General features: G+C 37.7%; 4 protein-coding genes across 6 annotated transcripts; 2 read left to right on the forward strand and 2 right to left on the reverse strand.

The window, feature by feature from the left end:
- The first annotated feature begins 1,436 nt into the window (after positions 1–1,436).
- Positions 1,437–4,752, forward strand: LOC106760263 (formin-like protein 4). Its single transcript, XM_022780219.1, has 3 exons — positions 1,437–1,529; positions 1,709–3,009; positions 3,094–4,752. The coding sequence occupies exons 1-3, from the start codon at positions 1,437–1,439 to the stop codon at positions 4,301–4,303; spliced, it is 2,604 nt and encodes an 867-aa protein (XP_022635940.1). The 3' UTR covers positions 4,304–4,752.
- Positions 4,753–5,108: 356 nt separating this feature from the next.
- LOC106762338 lies at positions 5,109–9,829 on the reverse strand. 3 transcript variants are annotated; one of them, XR_002667732.1, is made up of 9 exons: positions 9,555–9,812; positions 8,694–9,341; positions 8,184–8,594; positions 8,003–8,067; positions 7,552–7,645; positions 7,358–7,429; positions 6,930–7,037; positions 5,906–6,066; positions 5,109–5,650 (listed from the first exon to the last, which is right to left on the reverse strand). XR_002667732.1 is itself a non-coding variant. In XM_022780571.1 (8 exons), exons 2-8 carry the CDS (start codon positions 9,339–9,341, stop codon positions 6,043–6,045), a joined length of 1,422 nt encoding a protein of 473 aa, XP_022636292.1. In that variant the 5' UTR covers positions 9,342–9,344; positions 9,555–9,829; the 3' UTR covers positions 5,304–6,042. The 3 variants fall into 3 exon arrangements, 2 of the variants coding, with proteins under 2 accessions (XP_022636292.1, XP_014501690.1); XM_022780571.1 differs by having other exon boundaries at positions 5,304–6,066; positions 8,694–9,344; positions 9,555–9,829; XM_014646204.2 differs by having other exon boundaries at positions 5,304–6,066.
- Positions 9,830–10,554: 725 nt separating this feature from the next.
- On the forward strand, positions 10,555–12,367 carry LOC106761265 (germin-like protein subfamily 1 member 1). Its single transcript, XM_014644797.2, has one exon. The coding sequence runs from the start codon at positions 11,007–11,009 to the stop codon at positions 11,655–11,657; it is 651 nt and encodes a 216-aa protein (XP_014500283.1). The 5' UTR covers positions 10,555–11,006; the 3' UTR covers positions 11,658–12,367.
- An 839-nt stretch (positions 12,368–13,206) lies between these two features.
- On the reverse strand, positions 13,207–15,022 carry LOC106762685 (probable galacturonosyltransferase-like 9). The gene has a single exon (XM_014646716.2). It carries the CDS (start codon positions 14,951–14,953, stop codon positions 13,535–13,537), a length of 1,419 nt encoding a protein of 472 aa, XP_014502202.1. The 5' UTR covers positions 14,954–15,022; the 3' UTR covers positions 13,207–13,534.
- Positions 15,023–15,235: the final 213 nt, after the last annotated feature.

The raw sequence follows: 15,235 nt of genomic DNA on the forward strand, positions 1-15,235 counted from the left end.
CGGTCATCAATATACGTCGCACTTACCCTTAACCGAGGTCTAACAGGTGACGTTAAACAACGTTTTTACACTAGTGTAATTTAATTACAAACTGCCATGTACTTAACTTAACAACCTTAGAAAATATTTCTAATTTGATGATAGTGTAAATATGTTATACAATACATGGTTTTCTTTATAATTCTTATACTAGCTATAACTAAATTTTAAAACTAATTAGAAATAATAATTTGAAAAGTGAAAAGACTATTATCTCCTCTAAAAATTGAAAGCTAAATCATATGTTCCATGCTTTTTAGTATCAAATTTGTATACATTATGTAAACGCTAGTTTAATTATCTCTTCAATTTTGTGTTTTTGTTTTTTTTAGAATGCAAATTTAAGTAATCCATCCTTTGAGTTTCACATTCTTATTAATTAGATAATGTATATGAAATTTCATAGAGTTTCAAAATTATTTATAAGTACATCACGTAATTTTCACGTATAATATATGATACTTGAAAATACTTAAATATTTATGATAACATATCTTTATAGAAAGAAAGAAATCATGTGAAATTTGATATACATTATAATTAAGAGAATATGATAAAATTAATGTATTGGATTTGAATTAATTTTTTTTTTCTAAAATAAATATTGAAAGTTAAATTTCACTAATTTTTTACTCTTATGTAACCATATCTTAACCCTTTATTATTTGTATAATTTCTGACAAACCAAGGTACTGAAAAATTTCAAACATATTAATACAAAGAATATGAATAATTGACATTTTTAATAAATTTACAGATATAAAAACATATATAAAATTCGATCAATTAAGTTTATATTTGATAATTTGATGACGTAATATATTTAATATAAATAGTATTTAATGTTCTTAGGAAGCCAATTTTATTTTGATTATATTAATTATTATATTTAATTACATTTATCAATTTAATTTTGTTTGGTTTGGATCAATTATATTATAGTATGCAAGATATTGTTTACTTTGATATCTCAAACTTTTGTCAAAGTTTTAGTTTTATAAACATATTAGAATATTAATATTAAAGGACCGAAAGAAAATTATATATTTAAATTATTTTTAGTCTCAACTCGTAAATATTGAAGGATTATTAGATGGATTATATATATATGAGCTTATTTACCTTGTTCAACCACTGCACCTTATTGTTAGGCCACTGTCTTAAAATACTGAGTATTCAACGCGGGGTTGGCCTTAGCAAGACCATTAAGTCAACCAAATTTGGTGAGCCTCTTTAGTCAACTAATCCTGCAGCCAAAGGCTTTACAGTGGAATTGGTATTTCTTCTTATTTTTAAGCTTTTTAAATCAATAGTTTATGAAAGGCTGCTACAATCTCAAAATCACGTTTGTACAAAAAAGCTAAGTCAGACATGTAAGATTACTGTGCTACACATTTATGGCGTTTGAAAAGCCCTTTGAAATCATGATTGTGCCACTTCAAACCTGTACCATAATAAGAATGGTTGACTTTGTAAATCAGTTTCCACTTGTAAATTTCAAAGCATGACCAAATCTTTAATGCTACTCCTAAATGACTAAACCATCCTAAACTGCACCATTTTCTGATTTCAATGGTAAGGGTCATGTTGGTCTTTGCAATGTGAAATTGGAATGCACCTGGAAGCCTGATAATATATTTAACTTGCTTACTTCTGTTGATTTTTTCAGCTAGCAAAACCAATAGCGCAAGACAATGAAGGACAAAACTTGCAATGGCTAACTTTGTGGAAACCTCTTTGTATTTTTAATCTTTGCTCCTCAGAATCTTTGTCTTTGCACATGATGTTTCTTCTTCTTGTGAGCCTTGTTGTTTTGCAAGGCTTTGTAATACCAACCTGCTATTGCCAGATCAATACTCCTCAGAATATTGAAACATTTTATCCAATCCAAACTTCGGAACCACCCCTCCCAATCCAACCTTTTCACCCACAGGCATCACCACCATCATCAGGACCAGTGGCTGCAACAAAACCCTCTTCATCAAACAGTAAGGTAGCAACAGCAGTAGCTGCAACTGCAGCCAGCACTCTTGTTGTTTCTGGTTTGCTTTTCTTCTTTGTTAGAAGGTTCTCCAGAACAAGGAAGAGAAAGGAGAAAACAAATAACACTGCTTCTGCTGCAGAAAGGCATGTTGCACCTCAGGTGGAGGTGTTTGAGAGAATGGAAGGAAACGTGAAGGGACTGATCGTTGATGAGGATGGTTTGGATGTGATTTATTGGAGAAAGCTTCAAGGTAAAAAGATACCACAAAAGGATTTTCAAAGGGAGGTGTTGGATAGTCCCAAAGATGAAGAAGGTGATCATGAAGGAAATCCAGGGAAGATAACTGAATCCATTCAAGAAACTCCTCTTCTTAGAGAGAAATCTTCAACTTCCCACATGAACATATTTCTTCCAGAAGAGTCCTACACAATCATGAGAATTCCACCTCCTGCTCCTCCTCCCACTGTTCCTTCGTCGGTTGGAAGCTCTCCTACACAATCTACTCCTTCCTTTACCCCTTCATCACCAAAACCAATCTCCACTTTTTTCTCATCAATTCCAAACATTACAAATTCTGCAACACCATTGGCCCCTCCAAAAGTACCTGATGAAAAGAATGAAGCTCCGATACCAGCATCAGCACCACCACCTCCTCCACCAATCATAGATGAAAAGAAGTCACCACAACCACCTCCTCCTCCTCCAATTCCAAAAAACATGAACTCAGCAGTCGCATCTCCTCCTCCTCCTCCTCCTCCAATCCCCCCTAGAAAGAGTCCAGCACCACCACCTCCTCCACCAAAGGCAAGTGGTTTGAAGTCATCATCAAAACCGCCACCTCATCCTATTGAAAGAGCAGCAGGTACCACAAGTAAGCAAGGAGACACTTCACCTGAGGTGAAACTTAAGCCACTACATTGGGATAAGGTGACTACCAACCTTGATCACTCTATGGTGTGGGACAAAATGGACCGTGGTTCTTTCAGGTAATCATAGTAAAGTAGATTTTGAAAATATCTAAATTTTGATTCCTCCATTTTAGCATTGGTTGATGATTTATTAAACTACAGGGTTGATGATGATCTTATGGAAGCTCTCTTTGGGGTAGTCGCCACCAACCGAAATGATAATGCCCCCAAAGAAAATAACTCAACGAGTTCTAGCAGGGATGCTTTGGCTCCATCATCAAATGCCTTCCTTCTTGACCCAAGAAAATCACAAAACATTGCTATTGTTTTGAAATCTTTGACAGTCTCTCGTAAAGATATTATTGAAGCACTCATTGATGGTCATGGCCTTAATATAGAAACCATTGAAAAGCTTGGTAGAGTAGCCCCAACAGAAGAAGAGCAATCACTTGTACTTGCATATGAAGGAGACCCTTCAAAACTTGCTGAAGCCGAAACTTTCCTCCGCCACATCCTCAAAGCTGTTCCTTCAGCTTTTAAGCGATTGAATGCCTTGCTATTCAGGTTGAATTATGACTCCGAGATTCTAGAAATCAAGGAGTTTCTGCAGACCCTTGAGATGGGGTGCAAGGAGCTTCGAAAACAAGGAATCTTTGTCAAACTTCTTGAAGCTGTGCTTAAGGCTGGAAATCGCATGAATGCAGGCACTCAGAGGGGTAATGCTCAAGCTTTCAACTTGGCTTCTCTAAGAAAGCTCTCTGATGTCAAGAGCACTGATGGAAAAACCACATTGCTTCACTTTGTGGTTGAAGAAGTTGTTCGTTCTGAAGGAAAACGTGCTGTTCTCAACCGCAACCACAGTTTGAGTCGTAGTAGCAGCAGGAACAGTAACAAGAGTGATGACACTCAAAACTCTTCTTCTTCAAATGAACAAAGACAAAAGGAATATATAACACTAGGATTGCCAGTTGTCGGAGGGATCAGTTCTGAGTTTTCCAACGTGAGGAAAGCTGCGGTTACAGATTACAGCACTTTTGTTGGTTCAATCTCAGCACTCTCGGCCAGGATTCTTGAGATTAGAGAACTTGTTTCCCAGTGTGGAAATGACAAGGGAGGGAACTTTGTTAGAGAAATGAACCGTTTTCTTGAAAATGCTGAGGAAGAATTGAGATTAGTGAGGGAAGAGCAAACAAGGGTGATGCAAATTGTGAAAAAAACAACAGATTATTATCAAGGAGGAGCTTCAAAAGATATTGTAGAGAACCCTCTTTATCTATTTGTCATAGTAAAGGATTTTCTGGGAATGGTTGATCAAGCATGCATTGAGATTGCTCGTAACATGCAGAAGAGGAAGTCACCTAAGGTAAATTAAGTCTAACACTGTAATATTCTGCAGAGGAACCAGCACAAAGGACTTTGGAGGTTTAACATTGCATGTCATCGAAATCTAGGATTTGCGAACACATGCAACCTGATCTTTGGGACCATTTACATAAGGGAGCTGAAGTGCTAAAACTCAGTTCAAAGTGAACATCACTCGCTTTGTTTCATTCATAATATGAATGAGATAGCTCCCAGTTTGTGGTGGAGAATCTTGTGCTGCAAAATGCTAACCATTGGAGGTTTGGAAATACTATGACGGCAGTGTGTGCTTTTGCACTGTTAGAGCCAGTTTATCTGTTAAATTCAGAAGCTAAAACCATTCTTGTAGTGTTAACAATTTTTCAAATTTTAACCTCTAAATGTACGTGCCACTTGTACAGAGAACTATTGTTCTTGAGAATTTTAAGTCTCATGTATATATACACAGATCTTGGATTCTTTTGTTATCTAGAAGTTGATAACGTGCTGCGTTTCTTCTCATTTTCTATTGTATTTGAATGTTCAACTGATGGATTTTATTTTATTTATCTGAGGTATGACACCATAAAAGCTGACTTAGCATCGCTCAAAAAGTAAACTGATCATGCGCATGAACTAATAGACCAACGTTAGGATAGAAAATGAATTCGTGTCATCAATGATTTTATTTTAACATAATTCATCAAGACAGTCAGATATGCTTCTGCATAATACACGACAAATTTGATATTACTATCTTAGCTGCACAGCTCTCTGTTTGCGTCAGAAAACATTCATAAATTGAATTCCCACATACAATTATTTCTGCAAGTTTCTTTTAGCAAGTTTGCTCTGTATAGTAAATGTTGTGCGCTTTTTAACTTTTCAGCGATAATTGTACCTTTCTGTTTATGTATGCCTTTGTGTACATACAAAACTATTATCCTACAACTCCATAACCGTACGCAGTTACACAGGTTTTTTCTTGTATACTTTAACTACAAAATAAAGGGGAGAAAAAGAAAGGATAATAAAAAAACAAAAGACAATATATATTGAGGGAGAGAAAGAGAGAGGCTATTGTACAAGTTCAAAATTTCAAGTTGATAGCATAAGAATCTTCCTCGTATAGGTAGCACATCCAGCAATATTTATTTCTGATTAGTGTATATTGGAGAGAACATATGTCAAACTTGATACTGAAATTAATCTGCTTTGTGAAACCCACTTAATTAGTCTTGTTCCATGGTTCTGAAAATTCTTCAATCATGTTTCCCAATGTAACAAAGTCTTGTATCATTGCATGTGAATGGGGGAGAAAGGCGAGTTGAACTTTAGACAACTTTTATATCACCTTAGCTTCTTAGAGATACATGGTCTACAACACGTTAAAAACCATATCAATCACCCACATAGGATGGGTAGAGAAGCAGAATAGTAATGGAACCAATGACAACAGATATTTGCATTTCTTACATTACATACATCAATATTATTTCCTAATCAACACAATGCCTACGAGGGGTGCAAGGAAGAAAATTATCATCAATAAATGATGCCTACTCCTTCCTCCTACTCCTCATAATGTTCATAAGCTCCTATTTAACTAGGATGTTGCTCCACTGTTGCTTACCAAACATGGATATCACAGCATTGAGCTGTTTCCACTAACATTTCCTCTGAACATACAGGTCTACCTGATACACTGGTGTATTTAACCTCTTTTCTCCTTCTTCTTCACCTTTATCACTTGTGGGGTCACCAAGGATTCTAACTTTTACTTTTAGCATCACCCTGAAATTAGAAATAACAGTTAATGGAATAAGCCTTTCTTTAATCTCTTCTTTGGCATTCCCCCACCCTCTTTTTTTCCTTGGTACATAATGATGTGTATAAATAATTGATATAGCACGTTAGTAGTATTAATAAAGCTCTCAAAAGTAAGGCGCGCTACTACATAGCATCACTGCAAAAAATTCTAAAGTAAAATACAAACCATGCCTCAAAACTCATTTAATTTAACATAATCCGCAGTCAATAAATATCTTTCTGAGGAAAAAAGCCAGAACCCATCTGCAATGCCAAGATTTTGTCTTGATGTATGCGTTGAATTTAGGAAACTAAAGAACATTTTTATATGGCTTGACAGGAAACAGTTGAGGTTAATTCCTGACAGAATATACCAGCAAACATTGGTATCATACATTCTAAATGATACTGTAATCCTAGAAATGCTGTTAGAATGTATAATGTAAACAAGAACTTCTATATTATCATCTCCATCAACCAGATCGCTCATTTGGCTAGAAACAGGTTCAGTCTTACAGCAGAACAAAACAACTAGGTCACATAGATCTCCTTTTCTTGTCAACAATCACCACACTCTAGTTATAAGTTGAGGAACACAAGTTTCAGCTTACTTCAATACAAAGTTGAGCTTTATTTAGTAATTTACAGTCGTGTCTCCAGAAACAGAATGCAATCAATAGTAGCTGTTTTACAAATTGCTTTACATTATTACATATAAAGAAAAGAAATAATCAATTATTACCCCCAAAAGAGAAAATGATGGTAAGAATTGAAGAAACATTCAGCGGACAAACATAAACTACAATTTATGTAGGGTACATATCTCGGATAAAATGCACAACTTGTACCTTTTCTGGACGACTTTTTACTACTTTTTGACCACGGTAAAAAGCTGGTGTGGATGTGCCTTTGACATTATGTTTTAACCTTTTCATCTCCTCCTCTTTTTTTTCCTCCTGCGTTTGATGCATACAGAGTTCAGACAAGCCATTTATGGATGAAAATATAAACCGTGTAACACATACTTATTATTGGTTAAATTTTCTTAAAAACTATTAACTCGTAACATAAGTGAAGTTTATTTAATAAGTAGCACTCATAAGGTTAACAGCAGTTAACAGCAGGGAATATATTCAAAGAGGGTGTTTCTAGAATTTTTCCTAGTACATTAGATATATGCAGACACACTAAAGTGAAACCATAGGCAAGATGGAATGCAGGAAACGCTAGTCATTTCTCTAGAAAAACATTTTGGAACATGAAAGAGGGCGTTTACCTTTACTTTTGATTGAAGACGCGTTCTTTCTACTTCTTTTGCATTAGATTTTTCGTGTATTTTTCTTGAAGACTGATTAAGAAATAGAAAGTGAAAAGGCATAAGTTGGGTGGTTGAATTCTCATAATTTTATGAATATTCCATGTTATAGGCACTGAAATGTAATAGGAAAAAAAACCAAGAGCTAGTCCTACCTCTTTTCCATTCACTGCTCTGATGTCACTTTTTGGGCCAAAAGTAGTTCGTACAGCATTTCCACTTTTATCCGCACTCTCAACCTTAGTTGGCCTATTCAAAAATAAGTTCGAGAGGGTCATATACAGAAATTTTCAACTTAAGGAGAAATTTCAATTAAAATTACAATAGAGATGTGTTGGACAAAATCATAAGTTATAAAGTATATTTTAATAAATTTGCATAACAATAACTCGCTACGTTTCCTCCTCTATTCTACAATTTCGGTAGTTTTCTTCCTTAAAATTCTCCCAAAGAAAGCTACCAAAAAAAAACATGACCTCATCAAATGGAAATCTTGAGCGCACCAGTCGGATGAAAGAGACATAGAGAAAAAGACCATGAAATATCCTAAAGAAAAAGAAACTTGTGCAATGAAAACTCATTATCAGTGCAGATTAAAAATTTTACCTTCCATTTTCTTTCCTCAAAGCCGTAGATGTTGGAACCTTTGACACGGTCCCTCTTGAAGAAACCTGCACAGGAAACAAGAGAAACATTTTTAAATCAATATCATTTTCTACAGTACTGTTTGCACTGTATAAAAAAATTTTATCATTGATGAACAGTAGGGCATAAAGATTTCCATTACCTGCTTCTTTATCGAAGATTTGTCTTCACCAGAAGCTTTTGGCTGGTTGAAGCTGTTCTGGAATGTTTTAAATGCTCGTTTGACTATGTCCTTATCTCCCATTTTCTCCATGATTAAAGATCTCCTCATGGTAGCTTGAGGAACTGGCTCAGGATTACTTGGAGCCAAGCTCAGAGACATGTGCAAAGGTTTGTTAGCAAATTTTCTGCTCTCCCCACTAGAAGTAATTTGCCTTCTAGACAAGGATGAAGAACTTCCCTTTTTAGTTGAAGAAGCAGGTGTTACTGTTTTGGTAGGAGTTGATGCAGGCTTCGAACTTTTTGGTGTTGAAATCTGGGATGCCTTAGAAGTAGGTAGCATTGGTTTCTTCTTTGTCTTGGCTGCATTGCTTCCCTTGTTCAAAGACGTAACCTGTCCAAATAAGAGGGAGAGAAATTAAAACCAGGGTAACCAGATTGTCAACCCTTAAGAAAGAACATGAATCTGATAGATATATGAATTGAATCAAACCTTAGATTCCGTTGGTTGAACCAATTTCACATCTTTTGCTTCAACTTCTGAAGCCTTTGCTGTGTCCTTGTACACAACGTGGGAAATTTCCTTCACATCTTCAGCTTCAATGTTAGGACTTTCTTCATGTTTCACGCATACATCTTCAGGTTCATCCATCTGGAAGGAACTATTTGATCTACTTTCCACTTCCTTGTTCTCCACCTCAACCGGCGAACTTTCGTTATCTCTTGAAACTGCAACTTCCTCCTCAGAATCATTAACATGGGTCCTATGGATCTCACCAACAGAACCGGTTTCTTGTGTAACTCCTTCATCGAAACCTTCAGTGTCGGATTTATCAAGTTCTGCATCAGCTTTTCCACCCAGATCTATTTGATCTTGATCTTCTGATCTGAAAGAATCTTTCTCCTTCTGCTTCTCCTGAGCCAGCAATTCGGCTTTCCGGGCAGCAATCTTCTTGTAATGGGCTTCAAAGTAGGCTTTTTTCTGAGCCACTGATCCAGGGGTGGCACACTTCTCAACTTCTTCTAAGTACTTGTTAGGAGAGAAAGAGGACCATCTCTCCCAAGACAAGGAATCGTTCTCAAATCTCCCAAATGAAACAGACACTTGCAAAGAAGGATTGGAAGCGGCACTTTCTCCCATCTGCTTCAATATCAAGGAAAAAAACAAAAACTTTTGTGCATAATTGCAGACAACGAACAGAAAGACAACTCACAAACAACACCAAAAAGAGCACAGGATTTCAACAATCATAAATTTGGATGTGATCCAAGCAGAGAGCAAGACAGATTTGCATCAATAATAAAAAATAATCAACTTCTAATATGAAAGAACCTTAATGACAAACGAGTTTACCTTATATGCAAACACTGTTGCATCCACAAGAAATTCACCAATGGAAATAAATTACTACTTCGCCGCAGAAGCTATGCACTATACGGTCTGTAAACAAGCAATTGGAGAATAACCATTCCTGGATATCTCACTGAAAAGACCAGGAGTAAGAGTCCTCCCAATGGGACAAAAAAAAGAGAGTCTAAAATAATTTGCAGCAAATGATGAGAAAGGGGAATAGCAGGGACATGTGCATGTGGATTTGGAGTGAGCGAATACTCTTTTTTTTTTCCTTCACATCAAATTCGACTTCACTTGTCTACAGTAACAACAGCCTTTGTCTGCTTGTGGCACTTCAGGAAACTCCCAAGACCCAAAAACCAATCATAAAAAAAATCCATTCCCAAAAGCAAGATTTAGAGCAAAGTGCAAAGTTACTTGATATTTCTAAATCACAACTTGGTAACTTTTAACGCCAATAAGTACCACTGCTTTCCAGTGAGGGCCAAGGTTGAATCACTGTGTTGGATTAGACTTCAGAGATCACAACACAACGAAAGGACATAGAATGATGAAGCCAAAACCTTGTACAAAGTAAACAAAAAAAAAAATAACAAAAAGAAACTATACCCTTTTTAGTAAATAATTACTTGAATTATATATGTTGAACTAAACAAGTGACCATGCACTGAATAATAAAAGAAGGAGATCACAAGTCAAGTCACACTAAACTAACGAATATCTCTATACTAGATGGTTCAAAGAAAGAGACCCATTAACCCCGATGCAGTGATGGTTAGATACATGGATGAGATCAAGCAGCATTGTAAGGCAGGGAAGGAAGGCCCACATCGCCCCAACCTAAAACTCTCGCGCCGCGTGTGGAAACTTTGCATGTGACGACTCTCAAAATTTATCATAATATATGTAGCATTTGGGCTACATGTGGACCATGACAGAATCGGCTGAACTAAAAATATAAGGTCCTAGCCCCTACACCCTCAAATAAGAACAAAAGACGATGCCGTATCAGTCCCTGCTACCTCAAACGACAGCGTTAGATTTGCAGAGTGGTTATCTAAAATGGGCCCAAGCCCAAATAAAGAATGAAATTAGCAGCAATGAACTCGGCCTGGGAATGGTAAGCATAGCATAAAGCATGTTGATTAGTTAATGAAAATGAAAAATCATTTTCAGTCAAATAAAAGGTACACATCACCCCTAATATGAATTGATCACACTTACTTTAAGCTTTCCCTTTGTTTCCCTCATTCTATGCTCTTAAGCTACTCAATCACTACACCCCACAACACACATGGAAGTTAAATCAATATCAACATCCACCACCTTCTCTCTCTTTCTCTTCTACAACTATTTATATACAATTTGGCTCATGCAAGTTACAACCCATACCACAATTCTACTTCATAAATTATATTTCTCCATTCACTTCTTTCCTCAATTCTACCAAAAATGACAAACTATTTACACCTACTTTTCTTCACCCTATCCCTTCTATTGGGCCAATCCAGACCCGACCCAGACCCACTTCAAGATTACTGTGTTGCTGATAACAAACCTGAATTTTTCCTTAATGGGGTGCCCTGTATCAACCCAGATAAAGTTACACCCTCACATTTTGTTACATCTGCATTGTCTAAGAATGGTAACACTAGTAACCAATTTGGCTTCAGTGTCACAGCCACCAACACTGTTAATCTTCCTGGGCTTAACACATTGGGCCTGGTATTGACCCGGATTGATATAGCGGCGAATGGGATCGTGCCACCTCACTCGCATCCACGGGCCTCCGAAGTGACCACTTGCCTCAAGGGCCAGCTTCTTGTGGGCTTTATTGACACAAATAACCGTGTGTTTACCCAGAACCTGAAGCCCGGTGAGTCTTTTGTGTTCCCAAAGGGCCTGATACATTTCTTGTCCAATAATGAGTTAAGGGAACCGGCACTGGCCCTTTCTGGTCTAAATAGCCAGAACCCAGGTACTCAAATTGCATCACTTGCAACATTTGCTAGCAAACCTGCTATTTATGATGAAATTCTCAAGAAGGGTTTCCAAATTACTGGCAGAGAAGTGGAAACAATTCGTAGAAACCTTGGAGGATGATTAAATAGATTATCCTGGTATTGGAGGTGATCCAATTACTGTCACCAATATGCTTAATTTGTTATTGCTTTTTGCTTGGGATTCTAGGTGGGAACATGGTGTTAGATTCACATATTTAAAATGTCAGATTGTGTATTTAAAATGAACCGAAAGAGACATCCAAACAGTCATGTTACAACATTACATGTTTAATAATCAAATTAAAATCAGATGGCTGATCTGAGTCATGTATTGAATATTATTATGGAGTGAAAAGTATGCTTGTCCTTTTTTTAATTTGTTGACACAGTTCATATAGCTGGCACCTTTTTTGTAAGGTTGATGAAAAAGGGAGTGTCTATAAATTCAAACCCCTTATGATATGAATGTTTCCATAGGAAAAGTTACTTCGGTTTATACCACTACAGTATCTGCTTTACTTTTCTGTTCCTCAATCATAGTCCTTTGATGTCATTTTGTTTCTGCAGACATGACGCAAACAATGCAATTGGCAGTTGTCAACATGTTTTGTATTCTGGATTTTAATGTTTATTCCTCCAACACATGGTGTTCCGGTAGCACATTAGGCTAATAGTGCTTTCAATATGACATTTTTCTTATTTTTATCTCCGAATAAAATAGAAAAAAATCAAAGTTTGGCATCAAGATTTTGAATGAGGAAATTCAGAGCTCCTGTTCTTGATCATTTTTTATGGAACTCTTTTGTGTTAGATGACATGTTGCAAATAATGCAATTGACAATTAGCACTAAGAATATTAATAATAACCCTATTTTCCCAATAGTTTAATTCTGCAAGCAAAGCGAAATTTCTTAATTTCATTCGAAACTGACATTGTAACGGTACACCTCATGTGGTCAACTTTGGTAAACCAGAACAGCAAGGCATGACTTCATGTTGGACAAATGGCAAATACAAAGGAATTAAAGAAGAAAAAAAAAATAGCATAATAATAGTATAAAGTATAAACCAATAATTTAGCATTATTAGTGTTATTCTTATACGAATTCCTACGAATGCGTTCCTTGGATTCTGATGGAAGTGTTGAGAAGACTCCGTGACATGACGCCTGCGAGGAAAATTGCGAGTCAAGATGAAGCTGCAATGATTTATCCTTACGCGAAGAACTTTCCAAATAACATTAGCTGTTTGGTGGGGTCTAAAGTTGTTGATAAGTGAAAACTACGATCGCTGTTAGGCATGATTTCAGTTTCCTCATGGCAAAGGAAACAACCGTGAGAAAACCAACCACCACTTCAAACAAAACCCTTTCATGTGCACTTTATTTCTCCCTTTATTAGCCTTAATTCATAGTCATTCCGTGATCAATTCTCAATCAAAACATGACAAGTGCCGCTTTGTCTTTTCATTTATTCACTCTACCTATATTTATCCTAATTTGGAATTTTGCTTTATATACCAGATAATTCAACAATTTTTCATATTTTTACATTGTTTGATACACGATTAAAACTTCCCTTCGTCGCTCACCGCACCGTTGAATGTGTAATTGTCACAGGTAGGAAAGGAAACAAAAGGGTGATAGAAACTTAATCCAAATAAAACAATGAACAACTGTCTGTTATTCTGCACTTCGTTTGGCACATACAATCAATGGTCCCATAGAAGGAACTGAACCCACCCACCAAAATCGTTCCAATGGAACCCTCCACCAGCAGAGAAAAGAATTGAAATTTCATATTTTGTAAAGCACAAGAATTTTAAAAAAACGTCTTAAAAAAAGAGAAATTCTACAGAAAGAATGAAGAACCCCAATCAATCTCTTCTACTCAATCTGTTCTGTACACTGCTAACAAAGAATCTCTGAACAACAAATGTACCAAAGAATCACCATCGTCATCATCATCATCTTCTTGGTCACAACAAATCATGGGCATAGCCAACCAGAATGGAAGAAGAGAACCCCCAGCTCTGATCTCTCACCCTATCCCTCGTTTGTTTGGGTTTATACAAATCATAAGGCTCCCAAAGGCGATCCAAAGGACAAGGTTTCTTCTCATCAAGCCTCACCCAAGGCTTCCCCTTTCCGCTCCAATGTAACAAACTAACTGGACCAGGATGCAGAGACCTGCACACCCCATTAACATTGTCCCCACCAAGCCCATGCTGGTTCCATCTATGATCAATGGCTTCAACATTCCCTGCAAAAACAAGCAAAAAAGGAGGCAGAGAACCCAAATCATAAATCCTCTTTTTCCTCTGCAGTTCCATCCAGTTCTCAATCCTCTTCCTGTAGTTCCCCTCCCTCCACCGCACCAAATCCATCACCATCACTCCAGTGTTGAAATAACAAGGCTTTCGAGAAGAGAACACGCGAGAGAGTAAAGGGTCGTTCCAGAACTCCTCAGTGAAGTACTTCGTGAAGTTCGCGTGGCAATACTCCGGCGCACCGATCACGCGCGCGTCCGTGAGTGGCACGCGCCACAGCTTCCTCACGTCGTCGACCACCACCACGTCGGAGTCCAGGTAGATCACGCGGTCGACGCACGCGTCCAGCATGTCGCCGAGGTAGTTGCGCGCGTAGTTCAACGGATTTTCCAAGGCCTGTCGGATTGAAGACGAGATTAGGTTAATCACCGTGTCTTCTCTAAAGATGTAGACTTTGAAGTTCAGAGAGGGGAAGATGGACCGAACGAGGCGGGTCAGGACCCGCGGGCTTGCCGGGTCGAACTCCGCCGCGACGAAGTGGAAGAACACGCTTTCCGGGCACGAGGAGTGACGGAGAACGGAGTGCACGGCGGCGATGGAGCCGCGGAGATAGCCGGAGTCGAGGGTCATGGCGATGTGGACCAGAGACGGGTCGCACGAGGGGATAGCGGTGTGGGTCGAGGAAACGGGGCAGCCCGCCCCATTTCGGTACCCCGGTGCCTCCGCGTAGTGGAAGAAGGAGCCGTCGTCTTCGGCGGTCGGAAAAGAGCGGATTCCGAGGCAGAAGAATGGGGAAAAGAGGAAGCAGAGAATGAGAGAGGAAACGACGGCTCTGAGGCGAAGGGGAAGCATTGGAGTAATGGGTCGGTGGCAAAACGGGTTCTTGATGGAAGAAAACGAAAGGGTGTTAAAGAAAAAACGGCATTGTAGGAATTTCTTGGGGTGTTCTTGAGTTCTGCGTTTTTCTTTCTTTCTTTCTCCGTTGGTGCGTTTTAAAGAGTACGCGGTTTTCTCTGGAACCTTGATGGAGTGAAGTTCCAGAGAGAGATAGAGAAAGAGAAAGAGAAAGAGGTGGAGTTCTGAGAAAAACAAATCTATTGACTTACTTATACCAGATTCATTTTTCATTCATTCATCACTGTCTCTGTCTCCATTTCTCTCTCTGTTTCTTCTTTTTTCTCTTTTTCCATCTGACAAAATAAAGGGAAGACGACGTGTCTGGTTTTAACACATTGGCAGCTGCTGTTAAGCAAGGAATTTCATTTTTCTTTTATTTCTTATTTTTCATACTTTTTCTTTCATTATCTCTCATTTTTCACAATTTTACAAAAATACTTTTCCTATTTAAAGATACAAATACAACTCACGCGTCCAAACGCTCTTACGCGCTCCCAGTTACACTTCTAATTA

Source organism: Vigna radiata, chromosome 5 (genome assembly GCF_000741045.1).
Source record: "Vigna radiata var. radiata cultivar VC1973A chromosome 5, Vradiata_ver6, whole genome shotgun sequence".
Classification (NCBI taxonomy): Eukaryota; Viridiplantae; Streptophyta; class Magnoliopsida; order Fabales; family Fabaceae; genus Vigna; species Vigna radiata.